Source organism: Rhinoraja longicauda, chromosome 31 (assembly GCF_053455715.1).
Source record: "Rhinoraja longicauda isolate Sanriku21f chromosome 31, sRhiLon1.1, whole genome shotgun sequence".
Taxonomy (NCBI): Eukaryota; Metazoa; Chordata; class Chondrichthyes; order Rajiformes; family Arhynchobatidae; genus Rhinoraja; species Rhinoraja longicauda.
This window is the reverse complement of record NC_135983.1, coordinates 24930856-24954775: the sequence shown is the minus strand read 5'-3', so window position 1 is coordinate 24954775 and position 23920 is coordinate 24930856. Positions and strand designations below refer to the sequence as shown.

The following is a 23920-nucleotide window of genomic DNA, read 5'->3' as shown; positions in this document are numbered from 1 at the left end:
AGAATGAATGAATGAATGAATGAATAAATGAATGAATGAAAGAATGAATGAATAAATGAATGAATGAAAGAATGAATGAATGAACACTTTATTGTCACGTGTGCAAGTCACAGTGAAATTCTTTGCTTGTATACCCAAATAGGCGCCACAAACAGCGCTTACAAACTTACAAAGTACCCCCACGCCAGGTCCCCCTTTGTCTCCCCCCTCCTCCTCTCCCCCTCCCTCAATAGACAATAGACAATAGACAATAGGTGCGGGAGGAGGCCATTCGGCCCTTCGAGCCAGCACCGCCATTCAATGTGATCATGGCTGATCATTCTCAATCAGTACCCCGTTCCTGCCTTCTCCCCATACCCCCCCACGCCGGGTCCTCCTTGGTTCCTGCCCCCTGGCAGCGGCGTCTTCACTTCCACCCGGTCCGTCCCTGTCCCTCGGCTGGCACCATCATGGCCGCCGGTTCCTCTCCGTGGCGTCGACCCGGGCCCCAGCCGCGGTCTCCGCGCGCCCAGGGGCCAGCCTGGGTCAGTACGTCTGCAAAATGCTGGATATATTCAACATTTTACTTTGAACTTCCTCTATTCATTCGGTCAGCATCTCCTGCCAGTGCAGCCAGTGGAATAAAATGGCATGCTGACATGAATAATATTTCTGTCAAGCTATTAGAGACACGTGAAAATGTCTCAATAAACCAGAATTTTGGACCAGAATTTGGCCAGTTTAGTTTAGTTTTTAGTTTAGTAAATGTGTTGGTTGTTATCAGTGGAATTGTATAATTGACTCAATTTTGCTGAAGAAGGTTCTCGACCCGAGACGTCACCCATTCCATCTATTCAGAGATGCTGCCTGTCCCGCTGAGTTACTCCAGAATTTTGTGTCCGTACTTGAAATGTGACCAACACCTCATGCAATATCTATATTGTGTAAAATACCTTGATAATATTGTCTGTGTAAGAAAATAACTGCAGATGCTGGTACAAATCGAAGGTATTTATTTCACAAAGTGCTGGAGTAACTCAGCAGGTCAGGCAGCATCTCAGGAGAGAAGGAATGGGTGACGTTTCGGGTCGAGACCCTTCTTCAGACGAGAAGAAGGGTCTCGACCCGAAACGTCACCCATTCCTTCTCTCCTGAGACGCTGCCTGACCTTTTAACATAACAACACTTTATTGTCACTCGGCATTTTACACCGAACGAAATTTCAGCAGTCACACAAGACACAGCAAAAAAGAAAAGAACACAGGACACCCGACCCCAACACAAACATCCATCACAGTGACTCCAAACCCCCCCTCACTGTGATGGAGGCAACAAAGCTTCCCCTCTCTTCCCCCCGCACCCACGGACAGGCAGCTCGACCCCTACCGAGGCAAACGACACGCACAGCCCCCGCAAGGCCCCGCGGCCGAGCCGCCCTGGGCACCGAAACGTCCCGCGGCTGCACCGGGCAATGTTAAGTCCAGCGGCCGAGCCGCACCGGGCACCGAAACGTCCCGCGGCCGAGCCGCACCGGGCACTGAAGCGTCCCGCGGCCGAGCCGCACCGGGCACTGAAACGTCCCGCGGCCGAGCCGCACCGGGCACTGAAACGTCCCGCGGCCGAGCCGCACCGGGCGCTGTTAAGTCCAGCGGCCGAGCCGCACCAGGCACTGAAACGTCTCGCGGCCGAGCCGCACCGGGCGATGTTAAGTCCAGCGGCCGAGCCGCACCGGGCACTGAAACGTCCCGCGGCCGAGCCGCGCTGGCGATGTTAAGTCCAGCGGCCAAGCCGCGCCGGGCACCGAAACGTCCCGCGGCCGAGCCACGCTGTCGATGTTAACTCCAGCGGCCGAGCCGCACCGGGCACTGAAACGTCCCGCGGCCGAGCCGCGCTGGCGATGTTAAGTCCCGCAGCCGAGCCGCGCCGGCGATGGAAGGCCCCACGGGCGAGCTGCGCCCCGGGGAAGAAACCTAATAAAAGAAAGGTTTCCCCCGCCCCACCCCACCCCCACACCCCACCCCCCCACCACACATACACAGCCAAAAACAGAAACAAAAACCATCCCAACACCGACACAAACAAAAAAAAAGAAAAAAAGACAAACAGACTGCCAGAGAGCCGCAGCCGTTAGGCGCAGCCAATTTGATAATATTGTCTAGTGTGCCTGGTGTGGAAGTGTGTTTCTAATGTTGTACTATTACGAGGAAGAGTCTTGGATTTTCAAAAATGCCTTATTTTGCATGCGCAGATTGTAATTTCGCTGAATAATTATTTCAGATATATAATGGATTTAAAATTTCAATATTTGATATTTCACCTAATTGCATGCAGATGTTTAAACGTTTTAATTAGCGCTGATTAAAATGTTTAACGTATTAACTGAAAACTCTGTTTTCCCCTTGGTTGCCGACTGTGAGAATAAATCCAGGAGTCGGCTGAGATTATTGTTACACCAGATTGAGTTTAGTTTAGGGATACTGCGTGGAAACGGGCCCTTCGGCCTACCGAGTCTGCACCGACCGGTGATCCATGCACATTAACACTATCCGACGCACACTAGGGACAATTTATACTTCTACCAAGTAGAGTGGCAACTTTGATCCTTACCACCTAGTCATTTCTTTTAGTCACTGCTTCAGTTTAATTAGTCGTTTATTGAAGTAGTAATACAAACAGATTAGTAGTTCTCCCGACATAGATTTGGTAAGAATTGTATCTAGCCATGGCTCCTTCATGTCTGAAGCATTATCTCTCTGTGTTTCCAATTATAATCATATTTCTGGCTCAATCCCAGTCCACATATGCCCATATATGTATTCATCGCACGACAACCCCCAAGTATCCAAAAATAACACAGCAAGGTACAAAATAATATAATATGCTAAGACAGTTAGTAAACACAAATGGCTCCTACACCAAGTGTACAAACCCAAGCCAATTAACCTACATACCTGCACATTTTTGGAGTGTGGGAAGAAACTGAAGATCTTGGAAGTATAAGAAGATAACTGCAGATGCTGGTACAAATCGAAGGTTTTTATTCACACAATGCTGGAGTAACTCAGCAGGTCAGGCAGCATCTCGGGAGAGAAGGAATGGGTGATGTTTCGGGTCGAGACCCTTCTTCAGACTGAAAGATCTTGGAATCCTTGCGGTCACGGGGAGAACTTACAAACTCCGTAGAGACGGCACCTGTAGTCAGGATCGAGATACTGGAACTGATGCTACAGAGCTCATTGGTTTTTAGTGGTCGACTCTTTCTCAGGCTACTCCTGCTTAGCTTAGTTTAGTTTCAATAGACAATAGACAATAGGTGCAGGAGGAGGCCATTCGGCCTTTCGAGCCAGCACTGCCATTCAATGTGATCATAGCTGATCATTCTCAATCAGTATCCCGTTCCTGCCTTCTCCCCATACTCCCTGACTCCGCTATCCTTAAGAGCTCTATCTAGCTCCCTCTTGAATGCATTCAGAGAATTGGCCTCCACTGCCTTCTGAGGCAGAGAATTCCACAGATTCACAACTCTCTGACTGAAAAAGTTTTTCCTCATCTCCGTTCTAAATGGCCGACCCCTTATTCTTGAACTGTGGCTCCTTGTTCTGGACTCCCCCAACATTGGGAACATGTTTCCTGCCTTTAACATGTCCAACCCCTTAATAATCTTATAGGTTTCGATAAGATCTTCGAGATACAGCGCAGAAACAAACCCTTCAGCCCACCAAGTCCGCACCGACCAGCGGTCCCCACACACTAACATTCCTTCCCTCTCTCTCTCTCTCTCTCGAGATGCCGCCTGTCCCGCTGAGTTACTCCAGAATTTTGTGCCTGTCGTCAGATTAAACCTGGGAGTGTTTGCAGATCGGCTCTGTGTTGCTGACGTCGTGAACTTTGTATGGAGAATACACATGGGCGGCACGGTAGCGCAGCGGTAGAGTTGCTGCTTTACAGCGAATGCAGCGCCGGAGACTCAGGTTCGATCCTGACTACGGGTGCTGCACTGTAAGGAGTTTGTACGTTCTCCCCGTGACCTGCGTGGGTTTTCTCCGAGATCTTCGGTTTCCTCCCACACTCCAAAGACGTACAGGTATGTAGGTTAATTGGCTGGGTAAATGTAAAAATTGGCCCTAGTGGGTGTAGGATAGTGTTAATGTACGGGGATCGCTGGGCGGCACGGACTTGGAGGGCCGAATAGGCCTGTTTCCGGCTGTAGATATATGATATGATATGATATGATGATATGATCTCTATCGGACCTGGGTTGGGCCACATTTGGAGCATCGCGTGCAGTACTGGTGGCTCCACCACAGCAAAGATGTGGACTTTTTTTTGGGTACACACTTTTTTTGGGAACACATTTTTTGGGAACACACTTTTGGGAACACACTTTTGGGAACACTTTTGGGAACACACTTTTTCTGGGAACACACTTTTTTGGGAACAAAATTTTGGGGTAAATTTATGGGATGTGGAGGCTTTGGAGAGGGTGTAAAGGAGGTTTATCAGAATGCTTTATTCACAAAATGCTGGAGTAACTCAGCAGGTCAGGCAGCATCTCGGGAGAGAAGGAATGGGTGACGTTTCGGGTCGAGACCCTTCTTCAGACTCAAGTCTGATGCCTGGATGAGCGGGTTTCAGCTGCAAGGACAAGTTGGATAGACTTGGATTGATTTCTCTGGAACATCAGAGGTTGAGAGGAGGCCTCGTAGAAACATATAAGATGATGAGAGGCGCAGGAAGGGTGGACAAACTCCCCTTCCCAGGGTGGAAAAGTCCAGCACTAGAGGACAAGGCTATCAGGCGAGAGGGGGAACGTTTAATGGAGATGTGTGGGACAAGGGTTTTTTTGCCCAGAGAGTAGGTTTGGGGCCTTTCTGTGTCTTTTGAGTCAATCTTCTGCCAATAAGACACACTAACTGATCTAAGAATACTGAAGAAGGGTCTCGACCCGAAACGTCACCCATTCCTTCTCTCCTGAGATGCTGCCTGACCTGCTGAGTTACTCCAGCATTTTGTGAATAAATACCTTCGATTTGTACCAGCATCTGCAGTTATTTTCTTATATTAAGAATAAAGAGGAGGCCATTAAGGTGAGAAGAAACTTTTTCACCCAGAGAGTTGTGAATTTGTGGAATTCTCTGCCACAGCAGGAAGCGGAGGCCAATTCACTGGATGAATTTAAAAGTGAGTTAGATAGAGCTCGAGGGGCTAGTGGAATCAAGGGATATGGGGAGAAGGCAGGCACGGGTTACTGATTGTGGATGATCAGCCATGATCACAATGAATGGCGGTGCTGGTTTGAAGGGCCAAATGGCCTCCTCCTACACCTATTTTCTATGTTTCTATGTTTTCACTCGCAAGATCAGGACTCTGCAAGATTGAGTTTGGAATGTGACAAGGGCTCTTTTTTAATTTGTTTTAGAACCTAATAAAACCTGTTTGTAATTTATTGCTCAAGGTTGGATTTTATTGAGTTCCAAAACAAGATAAACACTGCATCAGAAGTTTGCTTTATTGATCAGGTATAGCCTAAGGAAGATTGCAGACATTATGACAAATGATCTTGGTTTCAAACGGATATGATCAAGAAGAGCATTATCTTTGCAGTCTTGAGCTAATTCTTCACAAGTGAGTTGTACTTTACAAATTCAAAAACTAGTCATGATTTAGTTTATCAGTCTGAAGGAGGCCCTCGACCCGAAACGTCACCCATTCCTTCTCACCAGAGATGCTGCCTGACCCGCTGAGTTACTCCAGCATTTTGTGATACCGTGATTTAGTTTAGTTTAGTTTAGTTTAGATACAGCGCAGAAACAGGCCCTTTCGGCCCACCGTGTCTGCACCGACCAGCGATCCCCGCACATCAACACTATCCTGCACACACTAGGGACAATGTTTACATTTACGAAGCCAATTAACCTACAAACATGTACGTGTTTGGAGTGTGGGAGGAAACCGAAGATCTCGGAGAAAACCCACGCAGGTCACGGGGAGAACGTACAAACTCCACAGAGACGGCGCCCGTAGTCAGGATCGAACCCGAGTCAGTGGCGCTGTAAGGCAGCAACTCTACCGCTGCGCCACCGTGACCGCCCACAGGGACTCTTATTTGAATAGATTTTCTTTCCCTTGTTGACTTGAATTATTCAATAAAGATTCATGAAGCTGTGTGAACCAAATGTTGACATAGGCAAGTGTCATAATCCCCAATTATTGTGTTAAATGGTGATGCAATCAATTTAGAAGGGAAAGTGAAAGGAGGCAAACAAGGAAAAAATATACAGAAATCTGAATTGCAAAACTGCAAAGCTGACGGTTTAGAGTGGTATCTGCAGCTAATGTAGATTGGACACATCGGTCAGTGTGTGGGCAATTTGGGCCAAAGGTAGGGTTGCCAACATTCTCACTCCCACATAACTGGAATTTAGAAGGATGAGAGGAGATCTTATCGAAACATATAAGATCATTAAGGGGTTGGACACGTTAGAGGCAGGAAACATGTTCCCAATGTTGGGGGAGTCCAGAACAAGGGGCCACAGTTTAAGAATAAGGGGTAGGCCATTTAGAACTGAGATGAGGAAAAACTTTGTCAGTCAGAGAGTTGTGAATCTGTGGAATTCTCTGCCTCAGAAGGCAGTGGAGGCCAATTCTCTGAATGCATTCAAGAGAGAGCTCTAGTGTCCGGGCCTGCAGTGTCCCCCGGGCCTAATACAGAACAAGGGTGGTCCTGTACGGGACAAATCAATTTATCCCAATATACGGGATGTCCCGGCTAATACGGGACTGTTGGCAACCCCTAGTCAAAGGCCCTGTTTCCTTGCTGTATAACTCTATGAGTATGTCAAGTGAGGCTTAACGAATCATCATGAAACATGAGATGCTTCAAACCAACCACATCTCTGAGGGGAAATTTCAGAAAGATTGGCTCTTGCGTGAGAAATGTTGTTTTCGAAATACAGTCTCTGTGTCAATCTGTTGCTGAACACCTTCCACTTGCCAGATTGAAAAGTGATCTGTTCGAAATAATGTTCTTCAAGACAAAATGAAGACAAAAAGCAGATGGCAGTAAAAACTAAAGAAGATGGATGGACACCATGGATTGATCTTGAGAGCGGAGAGGATCGCTGGGTTTCATTTGAGGAGAAATCCTTCCCGGTCGGTGTATTTGTACTGGACAAACTCAAGTCTCGTAAATTTACAATAGGAAGAGGAATTTGATGAAAGGGAAATTATTCAATACAATACAATACAATATCTTTATTGTCATTGTACAAGTACAACGAGATTAAGAATGCCGCTTCCGTATCGATGCTGTAAAATAAATAAATCACGGCGTAAACAAAAACAACAAAGGGAGGGGGAGAAAAAAGGAAATAAGGCAAAGTGCAAAAAAGGTTCATGCAGGGTGAGTTGTGCCAGATGACCCTGGGGGCAAAGACAGATCATGGCGGGCTCTCAGCAGGTCCGATTCAGAGCAGCTACAGCTCTAGGAATAAAGCTGTTTCTTAGTCTGGAGGTGTGGGCGTAGAAGGCCTTGTAACCTCTGCCAGATGGAAGTAGTTCAAACAGACGGTGGCATGGGTGTGTGATATAACCCATTACATCAGACCCAAATGTATAGGAGGGAACTGGATCTGGTACAACGAGATCTGGGTGTCCTAGTGCATCAGTCACTGAAAGGAAGCATGCAGGTACAGCGGGCAGTGAAGAAAGCCAATGGAATGTTGGCCTTCATAACAAGAGGAGTTGAGTATAGGAGCAAAGAGGTCCTTCTGCAGTTGTACAGGGCCCTAGTGAGACCGCACCTGGAGTACTGTGTGCAGTTTTGGTCTCCAAATTTGAGGAAGGATATTCTTGCTATTGAGGGCGTGCAGCGTAGGTTTACTAGGTTAATTCCCGGAATGGCGGGACTATCATATGTTGAAAGACTGGAGCGACTAGGCTTGTATACACTGGAATTTAGAAGGATGAGAGGAGATCTTATCGAAACGTATAAGATTATTTAGGGGTCGGACACATTAGAGGCAGGAAACATGTTCCCAATGTTGGGGGAGTCCAGAACAAGGGGCCACAGTTCAAGAATAAGGGGTATGCCATTTAGAACTGAGATGAGGAAAAACTTTTTCAGTCAGAGAGTTGTGAATCTGTGGAATTCTCTGCCTCAGAAGGCAGTGGAGGCCAATTCTCTGAATGCATTCAAGAGAGAGCTGGATAGAGCTCTTAAGGATAGCGGAGTCAGGGGGTATGGGGAGAAGGCAGGAACGGGGTACTGATTGAGAATGATCAGCCATGATCACATTGAATGGCGGTGCTGGCTCGAAGGGCCGAATGGCCTCCTCCTGCACCTATTGTCTATTGTCTATTGTCTATTGTCTAGTGGAGATGCTGATTTATACTGAAGATAGACGCAAAATGATGGAGTATCACCAATGCCAAAGCATCAGGAAGTGGAGATCCCTCAGTAGATACCATATCCCTTTTGGGAGTACAATCAGAATTGTTTGGAACATTTCAGAACAAAATGAAAAGACAGGAATTAATTAAGTATTACAAAATGCTGGAGTAACTCAGCGGGTCAGGCAGCATCTCAGGAGAGAAGGAATGGGTGATGTTTCGGGTCGAGACCCTTCTTCAGACTGAGGAAGGGTCTCGACCCGAAATGTTACCCATTCCTTCTCCGCTGAGATGCTGCCTGACCTGCTGAGTTACTCCAGCATTTTGTGATACCTTCGATTTGTACCAACATCTGCAGTTATTTTCCTAAATTAAAGTTAGTATTTCTTTTTCCATTGTTTTTTTTTTAGTTTGTATTTATGTTGTCTATTGTCTAAAATGTCATTTGTGGCCCAGAGGTGATTTTGTTTTAGTTTGTTCTCCTGATCATGTTGTTTTTAACAACATTGTTCTAGGGCAAATTGAAATGGAAAACTAACAGCATCCAATCTTGTGTGTAGTAAGTGTGCATTCAAGCATTGAAGTAATTGCTGGAAAAATAACGTGTCTTTCACTGAAGACGTATTGGGCTTATTTATTGATGTTGTTCTGATTCAGGCCTAGGTTGGCAGAGAATTGTGTGGCCTTAGAGTCAGAGAGTGATACAGCGTAGAAACAGGCCCTTCGGCCCAACTTGTCCACACCGGCCAACAATGTCCCAGCTACACTAGTCTCACCTGCCTGTGCTTGGTCCATGTCCCTCCAAACCTGTCCTATCCATGTACCTGTCCAACTGTTTCTTAAATGATGGGATAGTCCCTGCCTCAACTACCTCCTCTGGCAGCTCGTTCCATACACCCACCACCCTTTGTGTGAAGAAATTACCCCTCGGATTCTTATTAAATCTTTTCCCCTTCACCTCGATTCCCCTACTCTGGGCAAGAGACTCTGCGCATCTATTATTATGCCTCAGCTGTATCAGGTGCAAGTATAATAAATTTCAAAGTGTTTTAATGAGGACGGTGACATGTGCAGAAGGAAGATAACTTTCCTTGCTGCGTGTGTTGGGCATGATATATAGGAAGGAACTGCAGATGCTGGTTTAAACCGAAGGTAGACACAAAATGCTGGAGTAACTCAGCGGGACAGGCAGCTTCCCTGGAGAGAAGGAATGGTGACGTTTCAGGTCGAGACCCTTCTTCAGACCTGATCCTCAGTAGTCTTGCTATTCCGTGTGTTCTTGGCTTCTTTTAGTGGAGAGATACAGCGCGGAAAAAGGCCCTTCGGCCCACTGAGTATGCGCCGCCCAGCGATCCCCGCAAACTAACACTGCCCTGCACACATTAGGGACAATTTACAATTGTACCGGTCCATTGTACATTCTTCCCGTGACCTGCGTGGGTTTTCTCCGAGATCTTCGGTTTCCTCCCACACTCGAAAGACGTACAGGTATGTAGGTTAATTGGCTGGGCAAATGTAAAAAAAAATTGTCCCTAGTGTGTGTAGGATAGTGTTAATGTGCGGGGATTGCTGGGCGGCGCGGACCCGGTGGGCCGAAGGGCCTGTTTCCGCGCTGTATCTCTAAATCTAAAATCTAAAATTAACCTACATACCTGCACGTCATTGGAGTGTGGGAGGAAACCGGAGCATCCGGAGAAAACCCACGCAGGTCACGGGGAGAACGTACAAACTCCGTACAGACAGCACCCGTAGTCGGGATCGAACCCCGGGTCTCCGGCGCTGTGAGGCAGCAACTCTACCGCTGCCCCACCGTGCCACCCCTTTTCCTTTACTAGAGTTGAGTTGTGTTTATCATATCATATCATATATATACAGCCGGAAACAGGCCTTTTCGGCCCACCAAGTCCGTGCCGCCCAGCGATCCCCGCACATTAACACTATCCTACACCCACTAGGGACAATTTTTACATTTACCCAGCCAATTAACCTACATACCTGTTTAGTTTATTGTCACGTGTACCGTGGGACAGTGAAAAGATCTTAGTGCGTGCTAACCAGTCAGCAGAAAGGCACCACACTGTACAGATGCATGACAAAGGGAATAACGTGAAGAATGTTTAGTGCAAGATATAGTCCAGTAAAGTCTGATCAAGGATAGTCCGGGGGACTCCAACGAGGAAGATAGCAGCTCAGGACCGCTCTCTAGTTGTTGGTAGGATGGTTCAGTTAATTTCGCTCATTTAATGTATTCAAATCAGAATTTCCAAATCAAAGATGCAGGCATGATGCTGTAAAATGGTTTTAAGTGACTCTTGGCTCAGGTCTGAAGTCTCTTATTTCCATGAGCAAGATGCAGACGCCTACAGTCTCCAGTTCCTAGACTTTCAGCCAAAGGATCTTCCAAGTTCTGTCAGTAGACACAAAATGCTGGAGTAACTCAGCGGGTCAGGCAGCATCTCGGGAGAGAAGGAATGGGTGACATTTTCCTGTCGAGACCCTTCTTCAGTCTGAAGAAGGGTCTCGACCCGAAACGTCACCCATTCCTTCTCTCCCGAGATGCTGCCTGACCCGCTGAGTTACTCCAGCATTTTGTGTCTCCCTTCGATTTCTGCAGTTTTTTTCCTTCCAAGTTCTGTAGTTCATTGGCTGATAATCTAGTTAAAAATTGGAGGACAGGATATGAACAAAGACCCAGCCAAAACATGACTATGATGAGCAGGATTATTTCACCAGTTTCATTTTCATATGGACAAACTCTAGACAGAAGGCGGTGGAAGCTAAGTCATTTTTTATGTTTTTAAGGCAGAGGTCGACAGATTCTTGTGTAGACACAAAATGCTGGAGTAACTCAGCAGGTCAGGCAGCATCTCGGGAGGGGAGGAATGGGTGACGTTTCGGGTCGAGACCCTTCTTCAGACGCTGAGTTACTCCAGCATTTTGTGTCTACTTTCGATTTTAACCAGCATCTGCAGTTTTTTTTTCTAGACAGATTCTTGGTTAGTACGGGTGTCAGGGGTTATGGGGAGAAGGCAGGAGAATGGGGTTAGGAGGGAGAGATAGATCAGCTATGGTTGAATTACATGATGGGCCGAATGGCAAACATTTGCTCCTAGAATTTATGAACTGATGACACTGATTCTATCTCAGTCAAACTTCACGAGATTGGAAATTCAGGGCTTTATTCCAGGAGACCCGGATTCAATCCTGGCTACGGGTGCCGTCTGCACAGTGTTTGTACGTTCTCCCCGTGACCTGCGTGGGTTTTCTTCGAGAACATCGGTTTCCTACCGCACTCCAAAGACGTACAGATTTGTAGGTTAATTGGCTTGGTATAAATGTAAAAAAATCTCCCTAGTGCAGGATAGTGTTCGTGTGCAGGGATCGCTGGTCTGTGCAGAATTGGTGGGCCGAAGGGCCTGTTTACTCACTGTATCTCTAAACTATCCTGATGTTGGCAAGCAGTGTAATCATTGTGGGTATCCAACAGTAACTCACTAATCCTGTGTTCTTTGCAGACTGGTCCCAAATAATATCTTCCCATCTACCCTGTTATATAATATTTTGACCTGGATCCAATACTACATTCAATGCTGGAGGTCAGGCTATAGTTAAGAGCCCTCATTAACCCTTTGTGATCTTTCATTCTGCGTATCAATAAAGCCCTTTACCTCAGCTCTTGCTAAACCAGTCCTTCTCAAAATCTTCTTTATCTAATCCACTTTTCATGCCCATTTATCTATATATTCAATAAGATGTACAATTGCTATCTGTCCCTCTCTTTCCCCTCCCCCTTCCCAGTTCTCCCACTAGTCATCCCGTCTCCAACTACATCCTATCTTTGTCCCGCCCCCCTCCCCTGACATCAGTCTGAAGAAGGGTCTCGATCCGAAACGTCACCCATACCTTCTCTGAGGCCAAACGTGTTGCACATTGATCAGACGTTCGTGACAGGAGAACTTAGCAGGGACTATTTATAACACAGATACCTTTTGAACATCTTTCATAAGCGGATTTTAATCACCACTTTGTGGCCCTAAGCCCAAAGCCAGTTGAAGATCGATCATTTATTCACAAAATGCTGGAGTAACTCAGCAGGTCAGGCAGCATCTCGGGAGAGAAGGAATGGGTGACATTTCGGGTCGAGACCCTTCTTCAGACTGAAGATCCATCAGGTTGAGATTGCGGTTTAGTTTAGTACAGGTAGAGTCATGGAGTCATAGAACATTGTGGAAACAGGCCCTTCGGCCCAACCTGCCCCCACCGGCCAACATGTCCTAGCTACACTAGTCACACCTGCCTGCGTTTGACCCATATTCCTCTAAACCTGTCTTACCCACGTACCTGTCTAATTGCTTCTTAAATGTGGGATCGTCCCTGCCTCAACTACCTCCTCTGGCAGTCTGAAAAGTCTGAAGAAGGGTCTCGACCTGAAACGTCACCCTTTCTTTCTCTCCCGAGGTGCTGCCTGACCCGCTGAGTTACACCAGCATTTTGTGTCTACCTGCTCTGGCAGCTGGTCCCATACACCCACCAACCACCCTTTGTGTCAAAAAGTTACCCCTCGGATTCCAATAAAATCTTTCCCCCTTCTCCTTAAACATATGTCCTCTGGTTCTCGATTCCCCCACTCTGGGCAAGAGACTCTGTGCATCTCACGCTAGTGCCTCTCATTCTGTGTGTGCTCATTTCTAAACCGATCGTGATGTGCCACCTGGAGAACTGGCGGCACGGTGGCGCAGCGGTAGAGTTGCTGCCTTACAGCGAATGCAGCGCCGGAGACTCAGGTTCGATCCTGACTACGGGCGCCGTCTGTACGGAGTTTGTACATTCTCCCCGTGACCTGCGTGGGTTTTCTCCGAGATCTTCGGTTTCCTCCCACACTCCAAAGACGTACAGGTATGTAGGTTAATTGACTGGGTAAATGTAAAAATTGTCCCTAGTGTGTGTAGGATAGTGTTAGAGTGCGGGGATCGCTGGGCGGCGCGGACTCGGTGGGCCGAAGGGCCTGTTTCCGCGCTGTATCTCTAAAATCTAAAAAATCTAAAAAACTGACTGCTTACAAACCAGCGTAATTAAAGTTTGTTTTCGAGCACATTTTCACAAAAGGTACGTTGTTTATGGAAATATCTGGTCGAATACGCTGCCTTTGCCATTTGCGTGGAGCCGCGCGCTCAGTTTGACGGTCGAGTGATGAGTCGGAGTTCTAACGTGCTCACATTTTAACGATAACATTGACGCATTGTAGCCGCTGGCGTGACTCAAGCGACAGTGCAGTCATTGATGCAGAGGTTCCAGGAGAGCTTTCGGACAAACACGCCCATTGAGATCTCCCACTTGCAGCAGGCGCCGCGCACCGCATCCACAGGACGAAAGAAAGGAAGGAGGAATAAAATTAGAGGTAGGACACGCAACTCCCATTGTTCAGCCTGTCTCTCAACTCTCTACACTAACAGGTGATGGTAGGTTGGTGACGGAGGCGGTGGTGGCCGGATGCATGCACTAACTAACACCCCACACATTGCCTCATGGTAAACCTTACGCGTGCATATGATTTATTTGCAAAACTTCGCAATACCTTCATATCCAATTACTTCTGACAGTTTTGGTTTATTAGCAGTGTGGCGGTGCTAATTTTTTAGGTGCTGGAGCGGCCTCTGTTAAGTTCCCCTCTAGTTAAAATTCCCCGCTGTTTATCTTGGCTTTTTTTCTACAGAGGTGCCGGAGTGGCGCTCTGGTGAACTCCGCCAGCATTGCACCCCTGTTTATCAGCCTTGTGTTGTACAAGAAATGACCATGGTTAAACCCAGGTCCTTGGCTATACCAATTCTCCTTGAATTACCCCTCGTTGCAGTTCACTTTAATGCTCGACGTGATCAGTGGTGGACTGGCAGTTTGAAGAAACAGTCGAAGGGCCGAATGGCCTCCTCCTGCACCTATTTTCTATTTTATTTTTATTTTTATTTTCTATTTTCTATTTTTCTATTTTTTTTTTCTAGTTTCTATTTTCTATTTTTCTATTTTTTTTCTATTTTTCTATTTTCTATTTTTTTTTCTTTTTTTTTCTCTATTTTCTATTTTCTATTTTTTTCTCTATTTTTTTCTATTTTTTCTATTTTCTATTTTTTATATTTTCTATTTTTATATTTTCTATTTTTCTATTTTCTATTTTTTGTTTTCATCGACGAATGGAAAATGTTCAACTCAAGCTGAACATTTTGCAGTAAATGGGTATTTCAGAGAGGAACAACTTAAAAAGGCCATTCAGCAAAGTCCAAATCTTTTAATTTCACAACAGTCAGTTATGATAACAGATAGACTCCCCCAATGTTGGGGGAGTCCAGAACAAGGGGCCACAGTTTAAGAATAAGGGGTAGGCCATTTAGAACTGAGATGAGGAAAAACTTTTTCAGTCAGAGAGTTGTGAATCTGTGCAATTCTCTGCCTCAGAAGGCAGTGGAGGCCAATTCTCTGAATGCATTCAAGAGAGAGCTAGATAGAGCTCTTAAGGATAGCGGAGTCAGGGGGTAATGGGAGAAGGCAGGAATGGGGTACTGATTGAGAATGATCAGCCATGATCACATTGAATGGTGGTGCTGACTCGAAGGGCCGAATGGCCTCTTCCTGCACCTATTGTCTATTGTCTATATATCCCGATACAGAATGCAAGGACAAGACTGTCAAATCAGCTGAAATTTCCACACGTGACACTCGACTGAACTCAACTTGCCTTAACTCTCGAGATACTCCCGAGAATGAAAGTTCTTTCAAGCTCCCCATGGTAACTTCCACCGATGCACATCTCTGCTGCTAACCTTTGGTCTCATTCATTGTGTTCTCGGCTGTAAGTTTTTAATTAAGGCGGTGGTGCTGTCCAAGATGGAAGACTTTGCGGCTGAGGTTTGGAGAATCATTCTTTATCCTTGTTTTTCTCTGGAGCCGCGGATACAGAAGCAAGTGCCCTTTTTCTTATTAGAGCCCTTGCATTTTCTTTTCTTTTATAATGTACTCTTTTATTGGTATTTCACAGCAAACACATTTCCATAAAACGGGTTTCAGGTATAATGCTATATGTATACATCATCCACTTATGTTTGTCTTGAATTGCCTCTTTTTGTAATTTGTACAAAGCAAATATAGAAACAGAAGCACAATAAAAACTACAAACACTTAGGGAGTGATTCTTTCTTTACCATATAATCAAAAATTTGTAAAATTAAGGTCTGGCATATGAGGCGTTACATAGTTAACCCAATTTTCCCAGCGTGTCACAAATAAATCCAATTTAAAGTTAACATATGCTGTTATTTTCTCCATTTTATAAATCTCCATTGTGATGTCCATCCATGCATTCAGAGTTGGGCTCTCCTGTGATAACCATTTCTTTGTGAGAGCTTTTTTACCAGCTACCATCAACATATTCGGTATGTAGAGGCTCATAAATTCATTGATCTGAAAGGTTTGATGATGATGATAATGTTTCTCGGAGCTGGACTACAATTCGACATGGAACGCGTCCAAAATTTGTAGAGCATTTACACTTGGTCCACATGGTCTGGAGGAGGGAAAGGAGGAAGGTAGACAGCCATCTGAAAAAACCCTTGACGCTGTAGTCTAGGGTGGTGCAGGTCTATTATTCATAAATGAAAAAAACTGTCTGAAGAAGGGTCCCGACCTGAAACGTCACCCATCCTTTTTCTCCAGAGATGCTGCCTGACCCGCTGAGTGACTCCACAACTTTATGTCTATCTTCCGTATCAACCAGCATCTGTAGTTCCTTCCTGCACACATGAAAACAGAATATCCTGGACCTGTCTTTCACTTGAAATATCATTCCTGTTTCTCTCTCCACAGATGCTGCTTGACCGCTGAGTCTTTCTTTCCAGCATTTTCTGTTTTTATTTCAGATTTCCAACATCAGAAGCTCCTTTTGGCTTTCAAACTCTGCTCCAAGTTTACTGCCTTAAGAACAATGCCTCAAGTCTAAGGAAGGATCTTGAGCCGAAACGTCACCCATTCCTTCTCTCCAGAGATGCTGCCTGTCCCGCTGAGTTACTCCAGCATTTCGTGTAGAAATTCCAGCATACTCCAGTTTTGGAGTAAACCAGCATCTGTAGTTCCCTCCCACACATTCGGAACAGTGCTGCCACATTTAACATAGACCTTGTGTGAACTCAATATAAGGCAAATATTTGCATGGGTTTCAAATGGAACAAAGCAAGGATGCAGGTGGATGGATTCTCCGTTTTAGGACTGGGTTTCCCAACTCAGCTTTTATATTACAACTGAAAGTTCAAGATCATGACCTTAAATGCTTGCTAAAGTAGGAAGAAAAAACAGTGAGAGGTGACGGATAGCACAGCGTGAAAAAAACCCATTCACTTATTTCTGTCAAACTGTGAAACTTGGATGGAAGGAACACAACTGACAGCGGTCTTATGAAGCAGAAGGAAAAGATCCTAAAACATCTAACATGCCAGGATATAATCCATGTACCTGCATCCTTGCTTAGTTCCACATGAACAGTCATAGGTTCAGAAGTGATCGGTAGCAGAATTAGGCCCTTCGGCCCATCGTTCACTCTGCCATTCAATCATGGCCGAGGTGAGAAGAAACTTTTTCACCCGGAGAGTTGTGAATTTGTGGAATTCTCTGCCGCAGAGGGCAGTGGAGGCCAATTCACTGGATGAATTCAAAAGAGAGTTGTTAGATAGAGCTCGAGGGGCTAGCGGAATCAAGGGATATGGGGGGAAGGCAGGCACGGGTTACTGATTGTGGATGATCAGCCATGATCACAATGAATGGCGGTGCTGGCTCGAAGGGCCAAATGGCCTCCTCCATCACCTATGTTTCTATGTTTCCATGTTTCTATGTTTCTATGGCTGATCTATCTTTCCCTCTCAACCCCATTCTCCTGCCTTCCCCTTTGACACCCGTACTAATCAAGAATCTATCCATCTCTGCCTTAAAATCACCCACTGACTTGGCCTCCGCAGCCTTCTGTGGCAATGAATTCCGCAGATTCACCACCCTCCAACTAACGAAATTCCTCCTCATCTCTTTTCTAAAGGTACGTCCTTTGAATCTGAGGCTGTGGCCCCTGGTCCTAGTAGACTCTGGCCCCATTGCTTTTTTAAACTAATCTCCTCTACCTGCACAAGGGCGGCACGGTGGCGCAGCGGTAGAGTTGCTGCCTTACAGCGAATGCAGCGCCGGAGACTCAGGTTCGATCCTGACTACGGGCGCCGTCTGTGCGGAGTTTGTACGTTCTCCCCGTGACCTGCGTGGGTTTTCTCCGAGTACTTCGGTTTCCTCCCACACTCCAAAGACGTACAGGTATGTAGGTTAATTGACTGGGTAAATGTAAAAATGTGTGTAGGATAGTGTTAATGTGCGGGGATCGCTGGGCGGCGCAGACTCGGTGGGCCGAAGGGCCTGTTTCCGTGCTGTATCTCTAAAAAATCAAGACCCGAACCCCTCCATTCCCTGAATATCCACGTGCCTATCTCAAAGGGATCAAAGGGACTGAGACTGCTGGAAATATTGACATTGGAAAATAAATGGCTCCAGGGAGATCTGCGGTCTTTGCAACAAATGCAAAAAAAAATAAAAATTAATGGAATTGTGAATTCGAACGAATCTGCCTGCTGAGATAAATCATAATGAACTTTATATTTCGCAATTTCTTCAGCGTGAAGTTTTGAATGCCAGAAATAAGTTTGGGAAGCCATAAACATTTATCTCTTGTTCCCCCTTCGCCAAAAGTGGAAAGTCTATGGAAAGATAATTTCCAAAGTGCAACGTTCAAAAACGAAGTCAGAAACGTCACGACTGTCGTGACGGTGTTTTTTGCCATTAACGATTGTGCGGCTCAGTCGGGATTAGCGGTCGCCTGCGCATTTTACACTCCGCTCGCCGGGCGGCGGGTGATTCTGATGAAGACTTAGCAAAGGAAATACAATGAGAGAATGCGCTCTGATAAGGCACCCACTAGTAAATGGTAAACATGTCAGTCTGAGGCAAAGTTTCTTCAAACGCAGGTGGAAATTAAGCCTTCAAAGGAAAGGGAATGTAAATTGGGAAGGCACTTATTCACGGCTGGGATAAAGAACTATAATCCATCACAGATGAGACTTTTCCAATTCTCGAACTATACCAATTTGATGGTTTACTTGGATAAATCAATAAGCAAGCAGGAATTAATTTCTTTGCTTCAGAATTGAAATTTACTGTGGTTCTCTGCACCTTGAAGTCTGCGATCAACCTATCTCACCGCTAACTGATGGTAGCGTGGACTGGACTCAAGTATTGATTTAGTTGCATTTAAGCATTAATATTGTTCAGAGAAAATGATTTTTTCAGAAAAACTATCTCTTCCAGATTTCAATTATCAGAGTATTGAGAGGTTAAGAATTAACATCCTGACAGCATTCTGCGTTGGTTTGATACACCTGTACCTCTGGAGAATTATTCATCGTTACTCAAAGGTATTTATTCACAAAATGCTGGAGTAACTCAGCAGGTCAGGCAGCATCTCAGGAGAGAAGGAATGGGCGACGTTTCGGAACGAGACCCTTCTTCAGACTGAAGAAGGGTCTCGACCCGAAACGTCACCCATTCCTTCTCTCCTGAGATGCTGCCTGACCTGCTGAGTTACTCCAGCATTTTATGAATAAATACCTTTGATTTGTACCAGCATCTGCAGTTATTTTCCTATATTAATCTTTACTCCTTCACCTCAGGATAAATCTACACAAACCATAGGTTTAAGGTGAAGGGGAAAAGATTTAATAGGAATCTGAGGGGTAATTTTTTTCACACAAAGAGTGGTGGGTGGGTGGAACAAGCTGCCAGAGGAGGTAGTTGAGGCAAGGAGTATCCCAACATTTAAGAACCAGTTAGACAGGTAGATGGATAGGACAGATTTGGAGGGATGTGGACCAAACGCGGACAGGTGGGACTAGTGCAGCTGGGACATGTTGGCCGGCGTGGGCAAGTTGGGCCAAAGGGCCAGTTTCCACACTGTATGACTATGACTGTATGATACACATTAATACTTGCATCTCATATCTTAATAGTATAAGCGAGCGAGAGAGAAAGAACGAGATTTGTGGCTCAAGAACTTCAGGGCATAACAAAGGTATGGATCTTTTGACTGCTGCTGCTCAAATATGCAGCAGAGAATTCCATCTCCAGCAACCCAAGACAAAAAACACAAAATGCAGTGAAAATGCAATGAAAGGCCTGAATAGAGTGGAGGTAGAGAGGATGTTTCCACTAGTGGGAGAGTCTAAGACTAGAGGTCAAAGCCACAAAATTAAAGGATGTTCCTTTAGGAAGGAGATGAGGAGGAATTTCTTTAGTCAGGGGGTGGCGAATCTGTGGAATTCATTGCCACAGAAGGCTGTGGAGGCCAAGTCAGTGGATATTTTGAAGGCAGAGATGGATAGATTCTTGATTGGTACGGGTGTCAGAGGTTATGGGGAGAAGGCAGGAGAATGGGGTTAGGGGGGAGAGATAGATCAGCCATGATTGAATGGTGGAGTAGACTTGCTGGGCTGAATGGCCTAATTCTGCTCCTATCACTTATGAACCTATGTGCATGAAAAATGCAGGAAATACCTGGCATGTCAGGAATCATCTGTGGGAAAAGATACAGAGTTATTTTCTCAGCTTGAAAATGCCTTCTTCCGTCAACTGGAAGCTTCTCAAAATTTCGCATCAACTGCCTTGAAGTTGTAGAAAATAAAACCACCCGCCCTCCCTCCCCCTTCCCCTCCCCCTCCCCTCCCTTCCCCCTCCCTCCCTCCCTCCCTCCCTCCCTCCCTCCCTCCCTCCCTCCCTCCCTCCCTCCCTCCCTCCCTCCCTCCCTCCCTCCCTCCCTCCCTCCCTCCCTCCCTCCCTCCCTCCCTCCCTCCCTCCCTCCCTCCCTCGCTCCCTCCCTCCCTCCCTCCCTCCCTCCCTCCCTCCCTCCCTCCCTCCCTCCCTCCCTCCCTCCCTCCCTCCCTCTCTCCCTCCATCCCCCCCTCCCTCCCTCCTCCCATCTTCACTCCCCCCCCATCTTCCCTCCCTCCCCCCTCCTTCGCTCCCTCGGAGATAAATTTAAACTGTAAAATGTGAGTAACTTTAAAAATATAGTACCAATTTCAATGAAACTTCTTCCATTAGCACCAAAGGGACGACGGTGAGTAAGGTGGGCCTAAATTTGTCGTGCTATCGTGTACCGTTTTGGCTGTAGATCAGGAACAAACAAACAAACAAACAAGGGTTTTAGTATATAGATGGCCAAACCCAGACAGATGGAACTAGTATAGCTGGGACATGTTGGTTAGTGTGAGCAAGTTTGGCTGAAGGGGTAGTTTCCATGCTAGTATGACTCTATGACTCTATGAGTAACGGGGAGGGAAGGATGAACTGTCTTCAATTTTTAAGATACTTTTATAATTCCAAAAGTTAAGAAATGGTAACATAGAAACATAGAAACATAGAAAATAGGTGCAGGAGTAGGCCATTCGGCCCTTCGAGCCTGCACCGCCATTCAATATGATCATGGCTGATTATCCAGCTCAGTAACCTATACCTGCCATTCTCTCCATACCCCCTGATCCCTTTAGCCACAAGGGCCACATCTAACTCCCTCTTAAATATAGCCAATAAACTGGCCTCAACTACCCTCTGTGGCAGAGAATTCCACAGACTCACCACTCTCTGTGTGAAGAAATGTTTTCTCATCTCGGTCCTAAAAGACTTCCCCCTTATCCTTAAGCTGTGACCCCTGGTTCTGGACTTCCCCAACATCGGGAACAATCTTCCCGCATCTAGCCTCGCCAACCCCTTAAGAATTTTATATGTTTCTATAAGATCCCCCCTCAGTCTTCTAAATTCCAGCGAGTACAAGCCGAGTCTATCCAGTCTTTCTTAAAATGAAAGTCCTGCCATCCCAGGGATCAATCTGGTGAACCTTCTCTGTACTCCCTCTAAGGCTAGAATGTCTTTCCTCAGATTAGGAGACCAAAACTGTACATGTCATAGAGTCATGCAGAATGTAAACAGATCCATCGGCCCAACTATTGCAGTTGCAAGATTGCAATGTATGACTGATGTTAACAGGTTTCAACACTGGCTGTTACTGAGGTATTTTGAACCAAATAAAATTAACAACTACTTTACATCTTAGCAGCTAAAAGACTCAAATTATTCAATTTCATGTTTGAAAAATATATGTTTCAATTCGAACCTCGTTTACTCTTTCTCCTGGTGTAGAATAAGTACAACATGAAAAAAATCCAAAATACAATCAAACAGATTCAATATGGTTTAACGTAAGAGAGTGGCACGGTAACGTAACGTTAGCGGCACGGTGGCGCAGCGGTAGAGTTGCTGCTTTACAGCGAATGCAGCACCGGAGACTCAGGTTCGATCCTGACTACGGGTACTGCACTGTAAGGAGTTTGTACGTTCTCCCCGTGACCTGCGTGGGTTTTCTCCGAGATCTTCGGTTTCCTCCCACACTCCAAAGACGTACAGGTATGTAGGTTAATTGGCTGGGTAAATGTAAAAATTGTCCCTAGTGGGTGTAGGATAGGGTTGGTGTGCGGGGATCGCTGGGCGGCGCGGACTTGGAGGGCCGAAGGGGCCTGTTTCCGGCTGTATATATATGATATGATAAATGCTCGCATTTATTTCAAGAGAGCTTGTATACAAAATGTAATGTTGAGGCTCCCTACAAAGCATTGTTAAGGCCACATTTGGAATATTGTGAACAATTTTGGGCCCCATATCTGAGGAAGGATGTGCTGGCCCTGGAGAAGGTCCAGAGGAGGTTTACAAGAATGATCCCAGGAATGAGTAGCTTAACATACGAAGAGCGTTTGTCGGCACTGGGCCTGTATTCGCTGGAGTTTAGAAGAATGAGGGGGGACCTCATTGAAACGTACAGAGTAGTGAAAGGCTTGGATAGGGGTGGATGTGGAGAGGATGTTTCCACTAGTGGGAGAGTCGTGGACTGGAGGTTAAAGCCTCAGAATTAAAGGACGTTCTTTTAGGAAGGAGATGAGGAGAAATTTCTTTGAAGGTAGACACAAAATGCTGGAGTAACTCAGCGGGTCAGGCAGCACCTCTGGAGAGAAGGAATAGGTGACGTTTCGGGTCGAGACCCTTCTTCAGACAAAAAAAATCAGAGGTTCGTGAATCTGTGGAATTCTTTGCCACAGAAGGCTGTGGAGGCCAAGTCAGTGGATATTTTTAAGGCAGAGATAGATAGATTCTTGATTGGTACGGGTGTCAGAGGTTATGGGGAGAAGGCAGGAGAATGGGGTTAGGGGGGAGAGATAGATCAGCCATGATTGAATGGCGGAGTGGACTTGATGGGCCGAATGGCCTAATTCTACTCCTATACCTTAAGACCTTATGATTGTGTTTGACAAATGTGCTGGAGTTTTTGAGGATGTATCACAAAGGGTGGATAAAGGAAAACCAGTAGATGTAGTATATTTTGGATTTCTAGAAGGCATTCAAAGGAGGGCACCATCAGAGATTTCGTGCAAGATCAAAATGCCCAGAGCAGGGAGTAACGTGGGTAATGGATGGGCCATGTGTTGGTACAAATGATTTATTTTTCAATTAGCAATTACAATCAGGGAGCTGGTCTTGGGATCATTGATGGGCCTTCAATTATTTACGATCTATAATGTGGATTCGGATGAAGGGACTATGTAAATATGTCAAATATTTTTAGAAGATACAAAGGTAGGTTTAGTTTAGTTTAGTTTAGAGATAAAGCGCGGAAACAGGCTCTTCGGCCCACCGAGTCCGCACCGACCAGCGATCCCCGCACACTAACACTATCCTACACCCACTAGGGACAATTTTTACATTTACCAAGCCAACTAACCTGTACGACTTTGGAGTGTGGGAGGAAACCGAAGATCTCAGAGAAAACCCACACAGGTCACGGGGAGAACTTACGAACTCCGTACAGGCACCACCCGTAGTTGGGATCGAACCCGGGTCTCCGGCGCTGCATTCGCTGAAAGGCAGCAAATCTACCGCTGCGCCACCGTGCTGCCCACACCTAACTCTCTGCAGGTCCATGTCAAGTCTTTCTTGTGCTTGGTGGTTCCTTTAGCTCTGCCAACCATGGGGATGTCAGGCCAATGTAGAATTGGTTCTCAATTGGGGTTGGTTTGTGTTCATTATAAACTAATAGAACAAGTTCAATTTTCGATGCAATTTACAATTCATTCACCAACCGTAGCCAAAGTGGTATCTCTGCTGCCCCCTTCTGTTTATCTCCAGCCCCTATCGATAATTTAAGGTGTTCGAGTAGTTTAAGTAGTCTGGCAATTATTCGAAAGTAGGTTGATTTTCAGTCTTCGGAAGGAAAACTTTCCAGATGTTTGAATTAGGTGTAGGAATATGATCAACAATATTCTTCAAAAGGTTTGCTTTTGTTAATTTCCACAGTGAAAAGATGTCCTCATTGGAGCAAAGTAAATATTTTGACTGGATTTAATATTGAGGCGATCCTCCAATAGTTTAGAGATACAGTGCG

General features: G+C 45.8%; 1 protein-coding gene across 1 annotated transcript in view; it reads left to right on the top strand.

Moving 5' to 3' along the window:
- LOC144608288 (astrotactin-2-like) overlaps positions 1-23920 on the top strand; it is a 908904-nt gene that overhangs the window by 342455 nt on the left and 542529 nt on the right. Inside the window, exon 4 of the mRNA XM_078425904.1 lies at positions 13616-13768. Within this exon, the coding sequence (XP_078282030.1) occupies positions 13616-13768 (153 nt within the window). The remainder of the gene's footprint in view (positions 1-13615; positions 13769-23920) is intronic.